The 17,389-nt window shown below is 49.1% G+C and overlaps 1 protein-coding gene across 1 annotated transcript in view; it reads left to right on the top strand.

Moving 5' to 3' along the window:
- The window catches only part of SLC6A14 (solute carrier family 6 member 14), a 28,781-nt gene extending 24,872 nt beyond the window's left edge, over positions 1-3,909 (top strand). The window contains exon 14 of the mRNA XM_030576251.1: positions 1,984-3,909. Coding sequence (XP_030432111.1) covers positions 1,984-2,133 — 150 coding nt within the window. The 3' untranslated portion in view covers positions 2,134-3,909. The remainder of the gene's footprint in view (positions 1-1,983) is intronic.
- The last annotated feature ends 13,480 nt before the right edge of the window (positions 3,910-17,389 follow it).

Below are 17,389 nucleotides of genomic sequence, written 5' to 3'. Positions count from 1 at the left end.
ACAGAACTTCACCCACCCACTCCTGCCTCTGGCTGAGTTACTGACGTCCTCAAATCATGGTTTCAAGATTTCAAGTGACAGAGAATCCACCATTTACACTAGTTTAAACCAGCAAGAGACCTGTGCCCCATGCTACAGAGGAAGGCAACCCCCGCCCCCAGGCTAAGTTCCCTGTAAGCTGTGCGGACGCGCAGCAGCCTATCTAGTACCATGAAGGTGCTCAGGAACCCCTCCCAGGGACCTGCCATGCCCGGGGCAGGGGCACCCCTCCTCCGGTCCCCACCTAGCCCAGCCCCCAACCTGCCATGATGCCCCTCCCTCAGCTTCAACTCTGCTGCAACCCGGACCGGCTGAGGCTGGGAAAGGGGCGCCTATCCTGCAGCCCAACCCTAGAACTGCCACTGCAGGGAGAGGTGCCTTTCCCCCCCCAACCTAGGTGCTGCTGCAGAGAAAGAGAGCTGGGGGGAGTCCTCGCTGTAGTCCTGGAGCACCCTCCTGCACCCCAAACCCCTCATCCCTGGCCCCACCCCAAAGCCTGCACCCCCAGCCAGAGCCCTCACCCCTGCACCCAACCCTCTGCCCCAGCCCTGAGCCACTCATCCCCAGCTCCGCCCCAGAGCCCACATCGCCAGCTGGAGTCCTCCCCCCGCACACCCAACCCTCTGCTCCAGCCCTAAGCCCCTCATTCCTGCCCCCCTCCAGAGCCTGCATCCCCAGCCAAAGCCTTCACACCCCTGCACTCCAACCCCCTGCCCCAGCTCTGAGCCCCCTCCCACACTCCAAACCCCTTGGCCCCGCCCCCACCACATGCATTTTATTATGTGCACCAATATGAAGGTCATGTGATACTCAACACCTCCATATTGGTGCACATAACAAAATTAATTCCACACATGGGTGGGAAAAATGAGAGGAAACACTGACCCCAGGTTCTCTGACAATTTGACCCAAGAGAAAATTCCATCACGACCTCCAATATGGTGATCAGTTTGACCCTGTGCATGTGAGAGAGACCCACCAGCAAGACACCCGGGAAAGAATTCCCTGTAGTAACTCAGAGCCCTCCCCGTCTAGTGTCCCATCACCAGCCATTGGAGAAATTTGCTGCTGGCAGTCACAGATGGGCTACATGCCATTGTAGGAAGGCCCATGACACCATCCCCTCCACAAATGTATTGAGTTCCGGCTTGAAGCCAGTTAGGTTTTTTGCCCCCACTGCTCCCCTTGGAAGGCTGTTCTAGAGCTTCACTCCTCTGATGGTAGAAACCTTTGTCTAATTTCAAGCCTAAACTTGTGGATGGCCAGTTTATAGCCATTTGTTCTTCAGCTCAGCTAATTTCAGCAAATAGGATTGCAGAATGCAGATGAAGTGAGCTGGAGGACAAAGATGGAGCCAGGAAAGAGGAGGAACAGGGGAAAGGGTGACCTATTTTGGATGTCACCTTTCACCGTGCAGTGAACGCCTGGCAGCTGCAAGGGAAGCAGCAGAGAGCAGACAAGATGTGTAGGGGAGCAACCTCTGCTAGTGTAACCCACACACCTCCTGGATGTGAGGTTCTGTCCCCTCTAGTGGCACCAAGACCACTTAGAGTGGGTTCAATGAGTCTGCTCTACAGCCTCAGCTAACAGCCAGTTGGCTTTTGGGTCATGCACTGAGATCCCAGGTTCGATCCTGCCCGACGACTGGGGTCTGTCGGTGTTACACTAGCACAAGTCCATCAACCCAGGCACTTTCGCAGCATGAGCTTTAAATGCAACTGAACATACTGCGCACTTGTGATTTGTAACCAAATATTTGGATCGCTTTGATTTTGAACCTGAGGTGGGGGGTTGAGGCAGTGGGGAGGTTGGTGTTTAGATTTCTTCCCACCGTTCAACAAAAAATTACTGAATAAAGCATGGCGAAGAGAATAAAAACATGCAAAGACTTCTCAGCAGCTGGAATTTAAATCCCCTCTGGGGACTGTGTTTTTTGCTTCCCAGCGTATTGTGAGCTGCTGCCGGCCGTCTGCTAACTGGGGTCCCTCTCTGGAATGTCACCGAGGAGAAAGGTACAGCCACATGGTAGATCCCCACAAAGAAAGAGACCAGGAGATCCCCACCGTGGATGGCTTCGTGCACAAGCTGGAATGAGACGCCTGCCCCAGGCTGCATTATTTTTAACACAAATGTGTTTTCTTTTTGTTTAATGTTGGAAAATAGTGATCCGAACTATTGAAAGCTGTACTATTTATTGTTAGCTCTGCCTTATGGGGGGAGCAGGTCATGGAGTTGGAGGGAAAGCCCAAGCCCATGGGCTGGGAGGGCAGGAAAAATACACTCCAGCATCTCAGAGCATAGGGACTGGGAGCAGTCTGTAGGGGCCCCTGGCCTGCAGATGCTGCTATGGGGGGATGTTTCTGGTGCTCTCCCTGCACAGGGCTTGAGACATGGGTTCTGTGCTGGGCACGTGCCAACAAGCCGCGATCCTGACGCATCAGCCCACGTGCTCTGTTTTCAGGAGCTGGTGCACAGCTCAGGCTGACGGCACGCGGAGGGGCGGATGGGTTCCTGCTCTCCGCTCAGGGAAAGTGAATAGTTGCTGCTGTCTGGGCCTGCTCAGGTTTCTCAGGGCTTGGTGCTGAGGCAAAGATGTGTGTCTGTGTTGTCTGTATCTCTCAAATTGAGGGGTGACAAGCTGCCTGGCTTATGAGGCTAGAATGTGGCAAGGCAAGTTCCCATCGATTTATCATTGTTTCCACTGGAATTCCTCAGGGGTCACCTTTTGGTATGGTGTAAATACAGTCAGCATCCACTTGTCTGGTCCTCCCAACCCCAGCTTCGTTCGTGCTGAACTCAGGGTTGTCCAAAGGGGCGGGGGGCAAGTAGGGCAATTTGCCCAGGCCCCGCAGGAGACCCACGAAATATAGTATTCTTTAGTATTGCAACCTTTTTTTATGGAAGATGTCCCCGAAATTGCTTTGCCCCAGGCCCCCTGAATCCTCTGAGCGGCCCTGGCTGAACTGTAGTAGAAACTTTCACCCTGCAGCTTTTGGTCCGTCTGTTCTTCCTGCACCGTGCACGGCTTTATCCATTCTTCCCTTCTCTGGAGCCCACACTCACGGCAAAGTACCCCCGGGCAGAGGCACCACACCAGGCCTGCATGCTACTTCAGCCTTCAAAATAGGGCATAGGTGGGACTTCAGTGTTGCCCAGACCTTGTGCTGGTGATCTGCAACAGAGAGCAGAATTTCACTCTGAGTGCAGGGTATAATTGCCATTCAGCATTTGCAATATCACCAGCTCAACCACTCCAAAATCGTGAATGGAGACCCCCAAAATCATGAGATTGGCTTAAAAACCATGAGTGCTAGGTTCTTTTATTTGTCTTCTGTTGTTTGTGGCTTTAGGGTTCACAGTTTTCAGCTCTTCTTGGCAATAATGGGACTAGAAAGTTACTTTGCTTTTTAAATGAAGCTGAGATTTGCACATAATCACATGACTCCAGGAGCTGTGTCTTTAAAAACAAACACCAAATTTTGTGAGATTTGGAAACATTGAATTTGTTCATTTCCTGCCAAATATGGAATGGGTGGTCTGACTAAGGGGTGCTGACTGTGCCAGACCGTGGTCTGGAAATCCCAGCCCCACGCAGAAATCATATTAAATGAGCAATTAAAACGTGTGCCTGTAGAATAGAGGATTTCTATTTGCATTATTAAAAAGCTGGGTGGGATTTTTTTTCTCTTGTGTTAATTGTGGTTTTTTTTGAAACCACATGGCAGGGTTATCAAGTGCCAGTTCTGCTCAGCATATCTTACTACTTCTGGCATGGAGGGGGCCGGATAACTGAGTGCTGGATGTATTGTATACACAGACCTACATTTATCACTGGCATTTTTATGATAAATTAACTATCGTGTTACTGTTTTTAGCAAATAAAATGTAGAGTTTTTACAACTTTTGGAACCAGATAATCCAAGTGGCCTCTTTTCTCTCCTGCTGGGTAGAAAATCACCTGAAGAAAGACCCAGCGGTTCTTACCTGAGATTGTCAGAGCAGCTTTGTAATGCAGCAAGACTGGGTGTCCTGAAGCAGGGATGAGGGAAGCCCCACCCGGGAGATATTTTACTGTGGAAGCCAGGAACAGACATAACAGACCTGGTCATGAGCTGTGATCCAGGCCCAGTGCAGAGGGCCAAGCTAGCCGCCTGGTTTCCCTAGCTAGCAATACCTCCAGCATGGAGAAGTGTGCAGCTGGCACTGAACCCATGTAGTCAGGTCCTGTGCTACCTGATCCCAGCTGCCCTGGGGAGATGGGGCAAGGTGGAGGCTTGGCTGCAGTGCACTGTTGCTCCTGGACTGGCAAACAGCCCCCTGGAGGCTATTAGCTGGAATGTTAGAGCAGGCCTCTAGGCTGCTCTAAATTACTTTGGGGCCAGGGTTGTCATGGCACCAACCCCAGCTGCTCCTTAGTGGGAGGCTGGGGAAAGAGAGAGGCTGGAAGTCAGAATCTCCCTGGCTGCAGCCTGCCTTGCGCCAAGCAGGAGAGCTGGCAAGGTGTGAGGAGGGACAGTGATCTGTGCCTGGCAAAGTGGGGTGGGGGGGCACAAGGAAGGAGCAAGAAAGATCCAGAGGTTAAGCTATAAATAGAATTTCATACCCAAATAGGGGGAAAGTGAATCCAACCCAAAACACGACCCAGCAGAGGGTTACTAGGGGCTTTGGAGAAAGTGGATAATACACCCCTCACCATGTACCCCCAAATGTGCCATACTGCTGGGCGCTCCACCAGCTGCAGCAGCCAGGGCATCTCTCCTCGCCTTCTCTGTGCAGGGTGTCCCTGGCTGGAACTCCCTGAGTCACTTTCATGATCTTATCCCAGCCTGGCCTCCCATTGGCAGCCCATAAACCAGACAGCAAGCAGCTTCCCTCTAGCCTGGGGAATCAGGCCAAGCCATATGGCCAAACCCACTCACAGGCAGGACTCTTGGGAAATGGCTCCCTAGACTACACAGCCCAGGTGGCTGGCCTAGCCCCTTGCTGCCACTCTTGGTGGGGCACAATTCCTTAGGTGTCTTTAGGAGCCAAGATTCCCGCACCACAGCCCCTGGCCTAACAGCTGAGACAGGTGCTGTCTCCTCACCCATCAGGAGTCGGCTGAGCTGATCTCCAGCACAGCTCGTGGGGGAGGGCACAGGCCATTAAAGCCAGGCTCTGCTCTGCGCTCCGCTGACCTCAGCACCCTGCTCGCATCAGGGCTGGTCACACAGTGGGAATTCTCCCCCTGCAAAATACTCCAAACTGAAGGGAAATGGTCTTATTTGTTCAAAATTCCCTCCCTCTCCTAGGAAGAAATAATTCAAAAACAAACAATTTCATCTTGATGCAAACTGAACTGAATCGAACAAATACTTTTATGGTTTTTTAAATTCCCTTCCCCTCTTTCTCCTCCCCTTGGGGCATGGGGGAGGGAAAGGTCAGAAAAACTAAACAAAACCATCACTTCCATTCCATTCGGTTTGAAATCCAAATGAAAATGTGAGTTTGGGTTGTTGGGCGTAGAGTGAGAACATTTTGACTGACGTGAACGTCAATAGCCATTTTTGTCAAATCCCTCCACCCCCTTTTGACAAAAACAACCCCCTTCCTCCCATCCCTAATTCCCGTGTAGGGAATGCCCTTTGGTGGGGTTTACTCTCCAGTCACAGTGCACATCGGCGTTTGGCCAGTAGAGGACAATGCGGGTTTGCTGCTGCTTCTTGTTCCTCTCTTGCTCACTTGCACTCCTAAGATGCAGTATCGTGGCCCAGCGCCGTGGAGGAGACGGCCAGGTACACTGTGTGTGTTGTATTCCAGAGGCTGCCGCCACGCCTAATACAGACCGTTAGAGGACCCCCAGCTTCTGCTCGTCTCTGTGTTCACATACTAATGAGAGGCGTCACTGAGGACTTCATCTGAAAACAGCAATGCTTGTAGCTAAATGTCTTGGTCTGATTCTGTGTGCCCCTGACTCACTCGCCCCCTTGTCCCCGCTTGTGCCCCCTCCCTTGCACCTGCTTGCTGGGAGCTGATCAAAAAAAAGCAACAAGCTGCAAGCCACAAACTAGCCAACAAGCAACTCACAAGTCAATTAAGCCAAAACCAAGCCCGATTTCTGTGGGTTTGGCATGTCCGGTCAGAGGTGGAGCCAGGGCTAGAGCCATGCCTGCAGATTCCCAGTCCCACCGCCTAGTCAACAGACCTCGCTGCTGCTCAGCCAGGGGCTCATTATCGTTAAGGCCACGAGTCTGTCACGATGGTCACTCCATGACTTTCCTCCACTTCCGTGACTTCTGCAGCAGCAGTTTGGGTGTGTGGGAAGGGGCTCAGAGGTAGCTTGGAGGGTGTGGGGAGGCCTCCCACTGACATGGCCCTGCAGCTCCTAGGTGGCGGAGGGGCTGGGGGGTGGCTCTCCGCCATGCTGCCTGTGCCTGCAGGTCCTGCACCTGCAACTCCCATTGGCTGGGAACTGCAACTCCCATTGGCTGGGAACTGCAGCCAATGGGAGCTGCAGCAACTGGCACTTGTGCCCCTCTGCCACCAAGGAGCTGCAGGGATGCAGAGCCAGGTAGGGAGACCCTGCCAGCCTCACCAACCCCCCAGCACCCGCGGCTCCCCCAGACCACCCCCAGCCTGATCACTATGGCTCCCCAAGACCACCCCCACTCTGATCACCCACAGCTCCCCCAGACCACCCCCACCCTGCTCACCTGCAGCGGCCCACCACTCAAGTTTTTACTCACAGGTATTTTAGTAAAAGTCACAGACAGGTCACTGGCCATGAATTTTTGTTTACTGCCCGGCTACACGGAGGCACAAAGATATTTTTCCTTATGCTCAATGGACAGATAATTGCTTTTGCTTTAGCTGCTATCCCTGGCAGTGTGGCCCCTGTGGAGTCCTAAGGGACCAGCAGCAATTGCAGCATTTTTGTGGCAGAGCAGTTGTTCAAGTAAATACGTGTTCAATTCCCTAGTTGTCTCATCTCTTTCTGAGGGACAGGGGGTCTCCTACCACCACACTCCTGGCAGCTGAAAGGCCGTTGCAGTGAAGCTGTGTCGTTTGGCACATGGAGACATGGGGGATGGGAGTTGCATGCACTGCCATGCAGAATGCATTGCTGTCCTTCACGAGCCACTTTGCACTGGTGCTCTGTACACCTTGCACGACATTTGTCAATTAGGTGCAGGCAAATGGGCTCTTCAGCAGCTCGGGCTGGAACACATTAGCTTTGTCTGCGGCTTTTGGGCCAAGAAACCAGGCATCTGGTTGCGACAGTACAGTCCTAATGGTTCGCTGCTGTTCTCCCCGGTCTGCACAAGAAGGGCTGGAATCCCCTGGCCTTTTCACAGGTGTGTAGTGGGATTGGGGGGAAGCGAGTGGCAGAGCCCTTTGCCTTGGTCCCTGTGCAGCGTGGGTCAGAGCTAGCACTTCTGGGGGGTAAGGGGATGGTTCCTTTCCCTTGCCAATGGGCCTGGCTCCCCCCAGCCCCACATGCACTGCTCAACAGAGCTCACAGCCACATGGGGAGCAGCGCGCTGCACCCCATGAGGTATGAAAGCCCTGGGAGCGCAGACGCCACGTGCCCAGGAGTAGGGTTATCTGGAAAATGGGTTAGTCATTCAGTGAGGAATTCCTCTCGTTCGAGCTCTGGTTTCCATCTGAACCTGAGAGAGAAGCCGCAGTGTCCTGAGGAGTGCCAATCCCCCCAAGCTTTGAGTCAGGAACGCTGACGTTTTGAATTGTTCATTTTGTTAGTGTTGTGATAGTGCAACACAATGTAAAGCGATCTATTGTATAACAGCGATCCAAGTGTCAAGTGATATTTAAATTAACAGTTCAATAGCATAAGAAAGTTAAAACAAAAGGAATTGAAATGCTCAAGGCAAAATAAGCAGATTTTGCCCTGTCAAAAGGAGATGTTTTGACAACAAAACGAGAAAGTTGCAATGCTTCATTTCAGCTTTATTCTGTATAAACATTTGTCAAAGTCAACGCGATCGCTGAACACTTCAGTTTGGACATCACTGCATTTTCTGATGGACAACTGGTCTCTTGGTGTGTTTTTGACCAGGTCTACCCAAGAGGCACCTGTGCCTATAAGGGTGCACAAGTCCTCGCTTAGGGGCCAGCTCCAAATCACTCGGTGGTGCTACTGTGGACTCTATCCCTAGCTGGCTGGAACAGGTAACACGGGCCCCGCTGTGACGAGCCTACAAGGGGAGTAGTGCATCAACCCCAGGATCTGCAGGAACCTTCATCACGTCTCCCCTCTGCTTTGCCAAACCACCTCTCAGGGAGTCCTTGGGCAGCTGCAATTGTTGTCTCAGGATATATTGCCTGACCTGCTGGCATGAGAGAACCGAGGACGGGAATGCAAGGAGGGGGTCATCTTTAGTGCTTTCAGCTTGGGGACACCCAACAAAATCCTGTGGGAAGTATGGGCTGAATGAATAGACTATAAGATGGATATAAAGCTGGCTAGATCCTCAGGTTCAATGGATAGTGATCAATGGCTCAATGTCTAGTTGGCAGCCGGTATCAAGCGGAGTGCCCCCGGGGTTGATCCTGGGGCCGGTTTTGTTCAACATCTTCATTAATGATCTGGATGACCGGATGGATTGCACCCTCAGCAAGTTTGCAGATGACACTAAGCTGTGGGGAGAGGTAGATATTCTGGATGGTAGGAATACTGTCCAGAGTGACCTGGAGAAATTGAGGGATTGGGCCAAAAGAAATCTGATGAGGTTCAACAAGGACAAGTGCAAAGTCCTGCACTTAGAACAGAAGAATCCTATGCAATGCTGCAGGCTGGGGACTTGACTGGCTAAGCGCAGTTCTGCAGAAAGGACCTGGGGATTACAGTGGATGAGAAGCTGTACATGAGTCAGCAGTGTGCCCTTGTTTGCCAAGAAGGCTAACGGCATGTGGGCGCATTAGTAGGAGTGTTGCCGGAAGATCGAGGGAAGTGATTATTCCCCTCTATTTGGCACGGTGAAGCCACACATGGAGTATTGCATCCAGTTTTGGTCCCCCTACTACAGAAGGGATGTGGACAAATTGGAAAGAGTCCAGCAGAGGACAATGAAAATGATTAGGGGGCTGGAGCACATGACTTACGAGGAGAGGCTGAGGGAACTGGGATTGTTTAGTCTGCAGAAGAGAAGAGTGAGGGGGGATTTGATAGCAGCCTTCAACTACCTGAAGGGGGGTTCCAAAGAGGATGGATCTAGACTGTTCTCAGTGGTGGCAGATGAAGCAGAATATGGAGCAATGTCTCAAGTTGCAGTGGGGGAGGTTTAGGTTGGATTTTAGAAAACACTTTTTCACAAGGAGGGTGGTGAAGCACTGGAATGGGTGACCGAGGCAGATGGTAGAATTTCCTTCCTTAGAGGTTTTTAAGGTCAGGCTTGACAAAACCCTGGCTGGGATGATTTAGTTGGGGATTGGTCCTGCTTTGAGCAGGGGGTTGGACTAGATACCTCCTGAGATCTCTTCCAACCCTAATCTTCTATAATCTCTAAGTAATGAGACAAAAGGCAGCAGGTGGGGGGTGGGAGGGGGAAGTAAACATGGACATTTTTAAAAAAGGGTATTAAACATTCCAGGAGAAATATGAGCACAGGAGGCTTAAAGCAGTGCCCAAAAGATCAATACTGCCGAAAGGGAAAGGGTGCACCATATGTAATATTGCCGTGCAACAATGGCTGCTAAAGTTTTCTGGCTAATCAAAGGTGATGGGCAGATGCTGATGCCTTTCTGCACTGGAGGCTGTGCATGGAGAAAAGTAATCACGCCTAGCAGGGAGAAGGGAACTGATAATTGATTTCCTTGTCTGTTTCTTTGCTCTATTGACATTCACTCCTGGGACTGGATCTGCAGCAAACCACCAGATGGTCTGGGATGTGGAGGGGGGAAAGGAGCGTAATCAAACCTGGGAATTTCAATCAGTCATTTTTATGGCTGCCTGCATTTGGACGGCAGCAGACAGCACAGTTTTTAGCCCAAACATGCAGTCTATTTTGGGGCACTGATATTTTTTTCTCTGTGTACCTTTCCTTAACTAATGATTTCTCCTGAGATTCCTCTTCAAACTCCCAGATATGTTAGACCTCTCCCGTGCTGGTTACCCCGTGCACACCCATTTTCAGTACTCAGAAAAAGCAGCTATTTTATTGCACTCATGAATATTCAAAGCCCTGCAAGTTAACTTGTATCTGGTGCTTATTAAAAAGGTAGAAATAAAACATTAAGAGCATGAAAAAGAAAGGTTTCCTCCATCTGTTAAATGACTAGCATGATTAGATGTAAGTGAATTACTACCTTGCTCATTAGAGACACAAGATGGGGGAGGGAATATCTTTTACTGGACCAACTTCTGTTGCTGAGAGAGACAAGCTTTCAGCCCACAGAGCTCTTCAGCTAACTGCAGCACCGCTAACTACCTTGCTTGTGAATTTTAGTCTACAATGTTTTTCTTTAGTTAAATTTCATCCAAAGGTTTTAAAAACAAAGATAAAGCAATGAAAAGGCTAGTCAGGGACGAAGAGTCAGAGCTATGGATTATGTAGGGAAGGCAGACAGAAATGGAGAAGGGGAAGATATACAATATTGGTGAAGAAGGAGTTGTTTAGGGAGAAATTAGTAGCTATGCAGAATATTATGGAGTTATTACGAAGACTAAACTAATTAGAGGAATCTGTTGTAATGCACCTGACTAAAGAGAATGACTGGAGTGTGAAATGATTAAACAAATTAAAAAATGATGCAGAAAGGCCTTGTGGTAATCACTGGGGTATGGATCAGACTCAAGAGCACGTGAAGTGGAAGAAACGAGGGTGGAGACATGACACTGGCAAGGGCAAAGGATCAGCTGATAAGGAAGGTGTCAGTATTAGATGTGGCATCTGTGACTGAATTAGTCTAACTGGGCTCCTGGCACCAGCTATAAAGACTCTCCCCTATTCAGAGCTGCTTAGGAAATGGGTATTTTATTTACTATGGAGAATTTCCATGAACATGAATTTTTTTTGGTGGAATCTTTTGTTTGTTTCTGTCAACAAGATGGAAGTGACTTTCTTTCTTTTTCTTTCTTTCTTTTTCTTTTGTACAGTGGTTAAGATAGAGCATGTGTCTAGAATGGCAGGGGCTACGTGCAACTGTCTGAGAGCTGTAGGCTGGCCACCAGGAGTTTCTGTGCTAGGCAGGATGCTGCTAGGACCTACCCTTAGCCCAAAAGAGCCATAGTCCTGGCCTGTCACCAAGATTCTAGGTCCTGGTATCATGGCACTACATGGGACAGACTCCCAGTGACCAGGATTTCCTATGGACCGAAGCCTACAATTCCTGTATGAGTTTTGCCAAAGTGTGGGAAGAAGCAACAGCTGTTGCCACCACTCTGGGGTCTGAGCTAGGGGGTGATATAGCAGTTGTACTAAGGTAGAGGCCACAGCCATATGATGCTAGGTGGCTTGTGGTGTGTTGAGGAGAAGTAGAAGTTTCTAGGTATCAGGCGGAGGAGACATTAGCTACGTCTGCCCACAAGCAGGTCTGGATGCAGGTCATCTTGGCCAGTCCCTGCTCCTGATGAAGATCAGTGGTGACTGGCCAATAGTGACCCGTCTAGGAAGATGGGCAAATGCCATCAGCTGGCTGGGAGCAGAATACATCCTCCCACTTTCCCCCAGGGGACAGGTCTGTACCGTAAAGCCAAAGCATGTTCTAAACCCTTGTCTAGAGTCTCCAGTGTGCTAGTTTGACGCAGTATAAGACAAGGCATGTCTGTATTTGCTCCTCTCGGAGTTTCAGATGGATGAAAACTCTCTCTTTTAAAAAATATCCCTCTATGTTGGGTTTATGAGTTAGAAGGTTCAGAGTCCAATATGCTGGCATGACTCTCAAAATGCCAATCATTTGCAACTGTGCTGTCAGCTTTGGAGAGGCAGATTAAATCTGGGGTTTACTAAATACAATCGAACAGAATGGGAGTCTAGGGGGAAGACAGAGCCCAGCAGAGATGTCAGCATACTGGGAATCAGCAAAATTCTGCTTTCCACTCCCTCACACTGAGAGGCAGCGACATTAACCTCATCGAAAGAGCTAACATGCCCAGCCCTGGAAAGAGAAGCATTTCCATCTGCTCAGAGAGTAGTGCTGCCTCTGGAGCTTTGAAAACGTGAACAGAGACATTCTGCGCGCTATCCTTTCATCAGCCAAAATGCTTTCTGCAGATCTCACTTGGCTATCAGCATTGCCTTGTGGAGGATTAATAGAAGTTTCTTCTGTAACACAAACAAAATCTGTCTCAGCAGGGTCTGAATGAACTATCCCCTGACAGTTAGCTGGGAGGTGGAGAAACTTTAGGAGTAAACTGTATTTACATGAACACACCTACTCTGCTTAGATATCCAGCAGATACAGCGCCATTGCTCAAAGTAACCAACTTTGGCTGGTGTTGGGTTGCAAACCACTTTAGTACTGAATGCAGGGTAGTGAAATGCTGTTATCAATGTTGTTATCTTTATTGTATGAATAAAGGGGAGCTCAACTTGTCCCAAATGAGGGGGACACCCTCAGCTGAAAGACCTCGTTAAGCCAGGAGCTTGAATGCCAGAGCCCTGCAAAAGTAAGAAGGGGGACAGGTATCCCAGCCAGTAGATGTGGAGTCTCCCCAATGGTCCCTGGTCTGATTTAACCTGTTCCTTCCCACTGCTCAAAGAAAAAGCTAAATAGTCTTCATTAGGGGCCTCTTTGTTATTTTAAATGCTCAATCAGAGCTGAAATCAGTTGTGGTGAGGCTGTTTCTGCCCAGTCTCTTAAGAGCTAAAAGTCACTCAAGATAGGGCAGTGTTTCTGCCCAGCCTGCAAACAGCTGAAAATTACTAGGAGACTGATGTGCAGAGGTCACAGCAGAGAGGCAGGTGGCAGCTGAAGGAAACTGACAGTCAGCGGGCAAACGACTGGCTGGTGAGCAGAATGTGCTGCTGGTGAGGCAGCAAGGAACCACAGCTGGCAGGGTGGCCGGGCAGCGAGAAGCGGCGGCTGGCAGGACAACCAACCAAAGCAAGTGCTCAGATAGCAGAGCAAGCAAAGTGCTGTCTTCCCCAGGTGGGAGGTAAACTCACACAGATGCACCTCTGAACCCCAGGTCTTCTCTGACCAAGGACAACCCCCGTGAGTGGGGTGGGGTGGGGTGGGGTGAGGGAGCAGAGGGGGGAACATTAAAGGAACTTTTGGTTGTAGAACTCAAGAACATGAGGCAGAAGACTCTGCCCCATGCACTCTGGGCTGGGTGTCCTGCTCACAGTTTTATGATTTGAATCCCGCTTGTGACATTTTCCCTTACTAATGTTGGGCAACTTCCCTCCTTTCATTAAAAGCTTCTTTTTTACACTCAGACTCTGTGCTTGCAAGGGGGAAGTATTGCTTCTCAGAGGTGGCCAGGGGGGTGGTATGTAATTTTCCCAGGTTACAGGGTTGGGCCTCGAGCTGGTTCTGTGTTGTGTTGTTGAAAAGGAACCTCTAGATATTGAACCCGGCTCTGGTTGCTGCCAGCTCCACCTGGCAGAAGGGTTACATCTGCAAACAGTCTACGTTCTCAACTCGCTGTAACGTTCTCACTTGAAAAGCCTATTTTTAGTTAAATATTGATGCATCTTTATTTCTTCTTTGTTTGTCCTAGACATGAAACATTTGCCTTCGCTCCCCCCAGTGTTGGCATTCTACCAGGACAGACCCCGGTACCTGTCAAGAAAGGAGATAGGTAACAGAGCCAAAGGCTGCCCACCTTTAAACAGAGTATCTGATGACAAGAGAACTACTCACATGAAGAAGATGGCTTTCACGGAAATTCTTGGTTACCAGCTCTCATGCTTGGAAGTCAGTCTGTGTCCAGGCTGTCTCCACAGTTCCAGCTGCTGAGTTCCACTCTCGCTATCCTGGAGCTTAGGATTTTTTGTTTCCTTTATATTATCTTTATTTTCTAAATGAATTTATGAGTTTAGTTTAGTAGAATAAACCATCGTTTCCATCTGGGCTAAAACAGCGTCTGCTCATTCAGTTTCCCATTTTTTATTCAATCAAGACATTTCTAATGTTAAATTCCACTTTGAGAATTCAGACTTTTTGGACTCTGTTTTTCACCCTTTGCACTGAGAACAACAGCATTTTGCCAGTGAGTCAGTGCAAAGAAGACTGCCATGCAGGGCTGGTGTGCAAAACTCCATTGAAACCAGTGGACCTGCCTCCATTTGCACAAGCAGATAATTTCATGCAGGCTATGCGTTTGGCAGTGCTACCTCCTGCTAATGCTACTGGAACTTTTACTGGGTTGTGGAGTCCACTGAGTTTTTCCTCTACTCTGCAGATCTTTTCTCCTGTCTAAAGGGAAGCTCAAACAACCTAGAATCTTCTGGTTTTTGTACTTTGGGTCTTTGTATGTGTGGATGGGTGTGGGGAGCAGTGGAAGGGGAATTCATATGAAATCAAAGCATGATTTGTGTGAAGACATTGCCCTTACACTAAAATGTTCAAATGTCACCTTCTGTGTCCTGAACTTCTCTCATAATGGAGATGATTCAAATCCAACCAGGAGGCCCCAGACTTTCTCACAAGACAGAATTTTGGGCAAATATTTCTACACTCATTTTTATCTTTTATGGCCATGTTTCTCGGGTTACACATTTCATTCTAACCCAGAGGGAAAATACGGTGTGAACATTCTGAGGGATTCCTGGGAATCTGTCACCGGAGAATATCCTGCAAGAGTAAATGCTTTGGAGAAGGAAAAAAATAAGGGTGGGTGGATCAATAGAGTAAAGCCTAAAGGCACTTCTCGTCTCCTCAGAGCTAAGATCAAGTGTAACTAGTCTCAGCTTGTTAAAGGTTATGATCAACTGTCTTGATGTGTTTGGGCTTTTGGCCCCGAGAGGAAAACCTTGTCTGTGTCTCTTGGGCCATGAAGCGCAAACATGATCTCCTAAGCTAATTTCCTTGGTGCACAGCAGTGCAGCTGAAAAGGGCCTGACAGTCTGCAACTTCTGCAAACACTCTGGGGGCTAATGAAGTGATGTTGGGGATTGCACACTGCCACCTTCAGTGAAAATGAGAATGGAAACAGTATAGGGGTAAGCCCTGCAGCCTGAAGCTCTAGATCAGGGATCGGTAACCTTTGGCCCGCAGCCCACCAGGGTAGGCCCCTGGAGGGCTGGGCTGGTTTGTTTACCTGCCGCGTCCGCAGGTTCAGCCGATCGCAGTTCCCGCTGGCCGCGGTTAGCCGTTTCAGTCCAATAGGAGCTGTGGGAAGGGAAAGTGCTCTCTGCCTCCATCTATTGGTTAAAAGAGAGAAGTACAGCTATAGAGAGAGCTTCATTTGCATAAGCCTCCCACCCAGAATTCCTCCATTGACACTTTGGGAGTCACCATAACTGTGCACAATCTCAGAATTAGTTAGATAAAAGAGCTCCTAGCTTATAGCAAAGGTTCTGTATAAGGGCCCTATATGGTGCTGGTTTCCATTTAATGAGGGCCCTGCATCACTGGGAAGACTCTTTGATGGGAGGCAACACTGATGTCCTTTCCACCCAGCACCCAAATAAAGCTTCAACTGTATGGCTGCGCTACGTGGTGAAGTCTCAGGCCAGGACCAGGGTGCACTATCTAAGAAATTGGAGATAGGCCTGCCTGAGTGATCGCAGGGCCTGCACAATCACTGACACCAAACTGTGAGTGGAGTTAAGGGGAAGGGGCTGGGGCTGGGAATGGCGAAGGGGAAAGACATTGTAAAGGGCATTTTGTTTCTTGGATGGTTGCACTGGTGGTGGGGAACAGCGTTAACCAATGACTATACCAGTTACCGTGGAAGAGTGTTTTACTTGTCATTCTCTTAGACTGTTGCTGTGTTTTCCCAAGCAGATATTGTGTCACCTTTCCCCCAGTGAAGTTATCCAAGTTTTGTACAACGATTAAGAGTGGGGAAATATTGACTCTACAGGGTGTGCAGGGAAGGTATTTAGTCATTCCAGAAATTCTGGGGAGGGCTCAAGCCAGTGGTGTTTGTGGGTTTGAAGAGGGTCCTCCTCGATATTTGAAACTGCTCCTTATTGCTGCTGCCAACACCTGGCAGAAGGGTTATACAGGAAATATGACAGTGAGTGTATTTATTATTTTTTGGAGATTTATACAGATGTAATCTTACCAAATGCTCTGGACTCCCCATAAAAGCATGAAATCATCCCCCCGCCCCCCCTCCCCTTTGTGGTTTTGTCTCTACACAACTTTATAACAGGAAGCCGAAGTGCCATGATAGCAACTCAGCCCCATGTCTACTACTGGTTGGTGAATAGGGACTCTTTAAGGGCAACTACTGTATTTTTAAGATACTTCAGTAATTTCACCGTATTTCTCTAGTAACCAAAGATAATATTGGTTTGGCTTTTTTCACTGCCGTTTCACTTTGTACGGGAAGCTACACTACCCACAGAATCTGCTCCCTGCTTGGTATGCTACAGCATGGAAGTAGATAGTCCCTCTTTGGTTCTTTGGGCTAAGAGTCATTAGTTTGAGTTTATCAGCTCTTCCCAGAGAAATGGTGAATAATGAGCCTTGGTTCAGGTAATGAAATGATCTCCCTCTTACATCTGATTACATTGTTCTCTATTATTTTTCTCAGCTCCTAATTTAGCTTCCCTTGGAAACTTGTTTTGTAAATAGTGATGACAATGCAGATGCAAAGAAAAGTTAAAGCCCTCGTCAGCAGTACTTCAGGAGGCTAGCAAAGCATGGGGGCTACCAATGGGGGCTATAATGTGCTCTCTTAGCAGACATAGCTGGGGAAATCCATGTACTTACTGCAAGGCACACTGCATTGCTTTGGGTGGATGGGCAGAGACAGAAGGGTCTGTCCGGTCCAGGACGTTGAGTCTCTTACTTTCTGGGAGACAGACCAAGCTTTTCCCTAGATAAACCAGCCTTTGTGGTGGCTTCATACATGTATTTACATGGCATGGGCAGCCCAGGGACATTTTCTGCTAGACTGGACTCATTGTTATTGCCAGAGGAGTAAATGTTGGTTTATGTAGGAACTCAGGAGTTAATGCCCTGGGCTAACCACTGCCCTGGGCCTGATAAGCTTTAATCAGGTATGGCCAAGACCTGATGCTTCAGTCAAACACAACCTCCCTTCTTCACACGTTATTACAGTCATTATTTATTTGTTTCACTGTAACATCTAGGGGCCCCAGTCACGGACCAGGACCCCACTGTGCCAGGGGCTGTACAAACACAGGGCTCTGCCCCTAAAAGCGTACCCTCTAAGCAGACAGGAGACAGCAGATAGGTACAGACAGACGGGAAATTACAAACACACACG

This window comes from Gopherus evgoodei, chromosome 9 (assembly GCF_007399415.2).
Source record: "Gopherus evgoodei ecotype Sinaloan lineage chromosome 9, rGopEvg1_v1.p, whole genome shotgun sequence".
Classification (NCBI taxonomy): Eukaryota; Metazoa; Chordata; order Testudines; family Testudinidae; genus Gopherus; species Gopherus evgoodei.
Note: the sequence above shows the minus strand (reverse complement) of the source record. Positions and strands in the feature narration are given on the sequence as shown.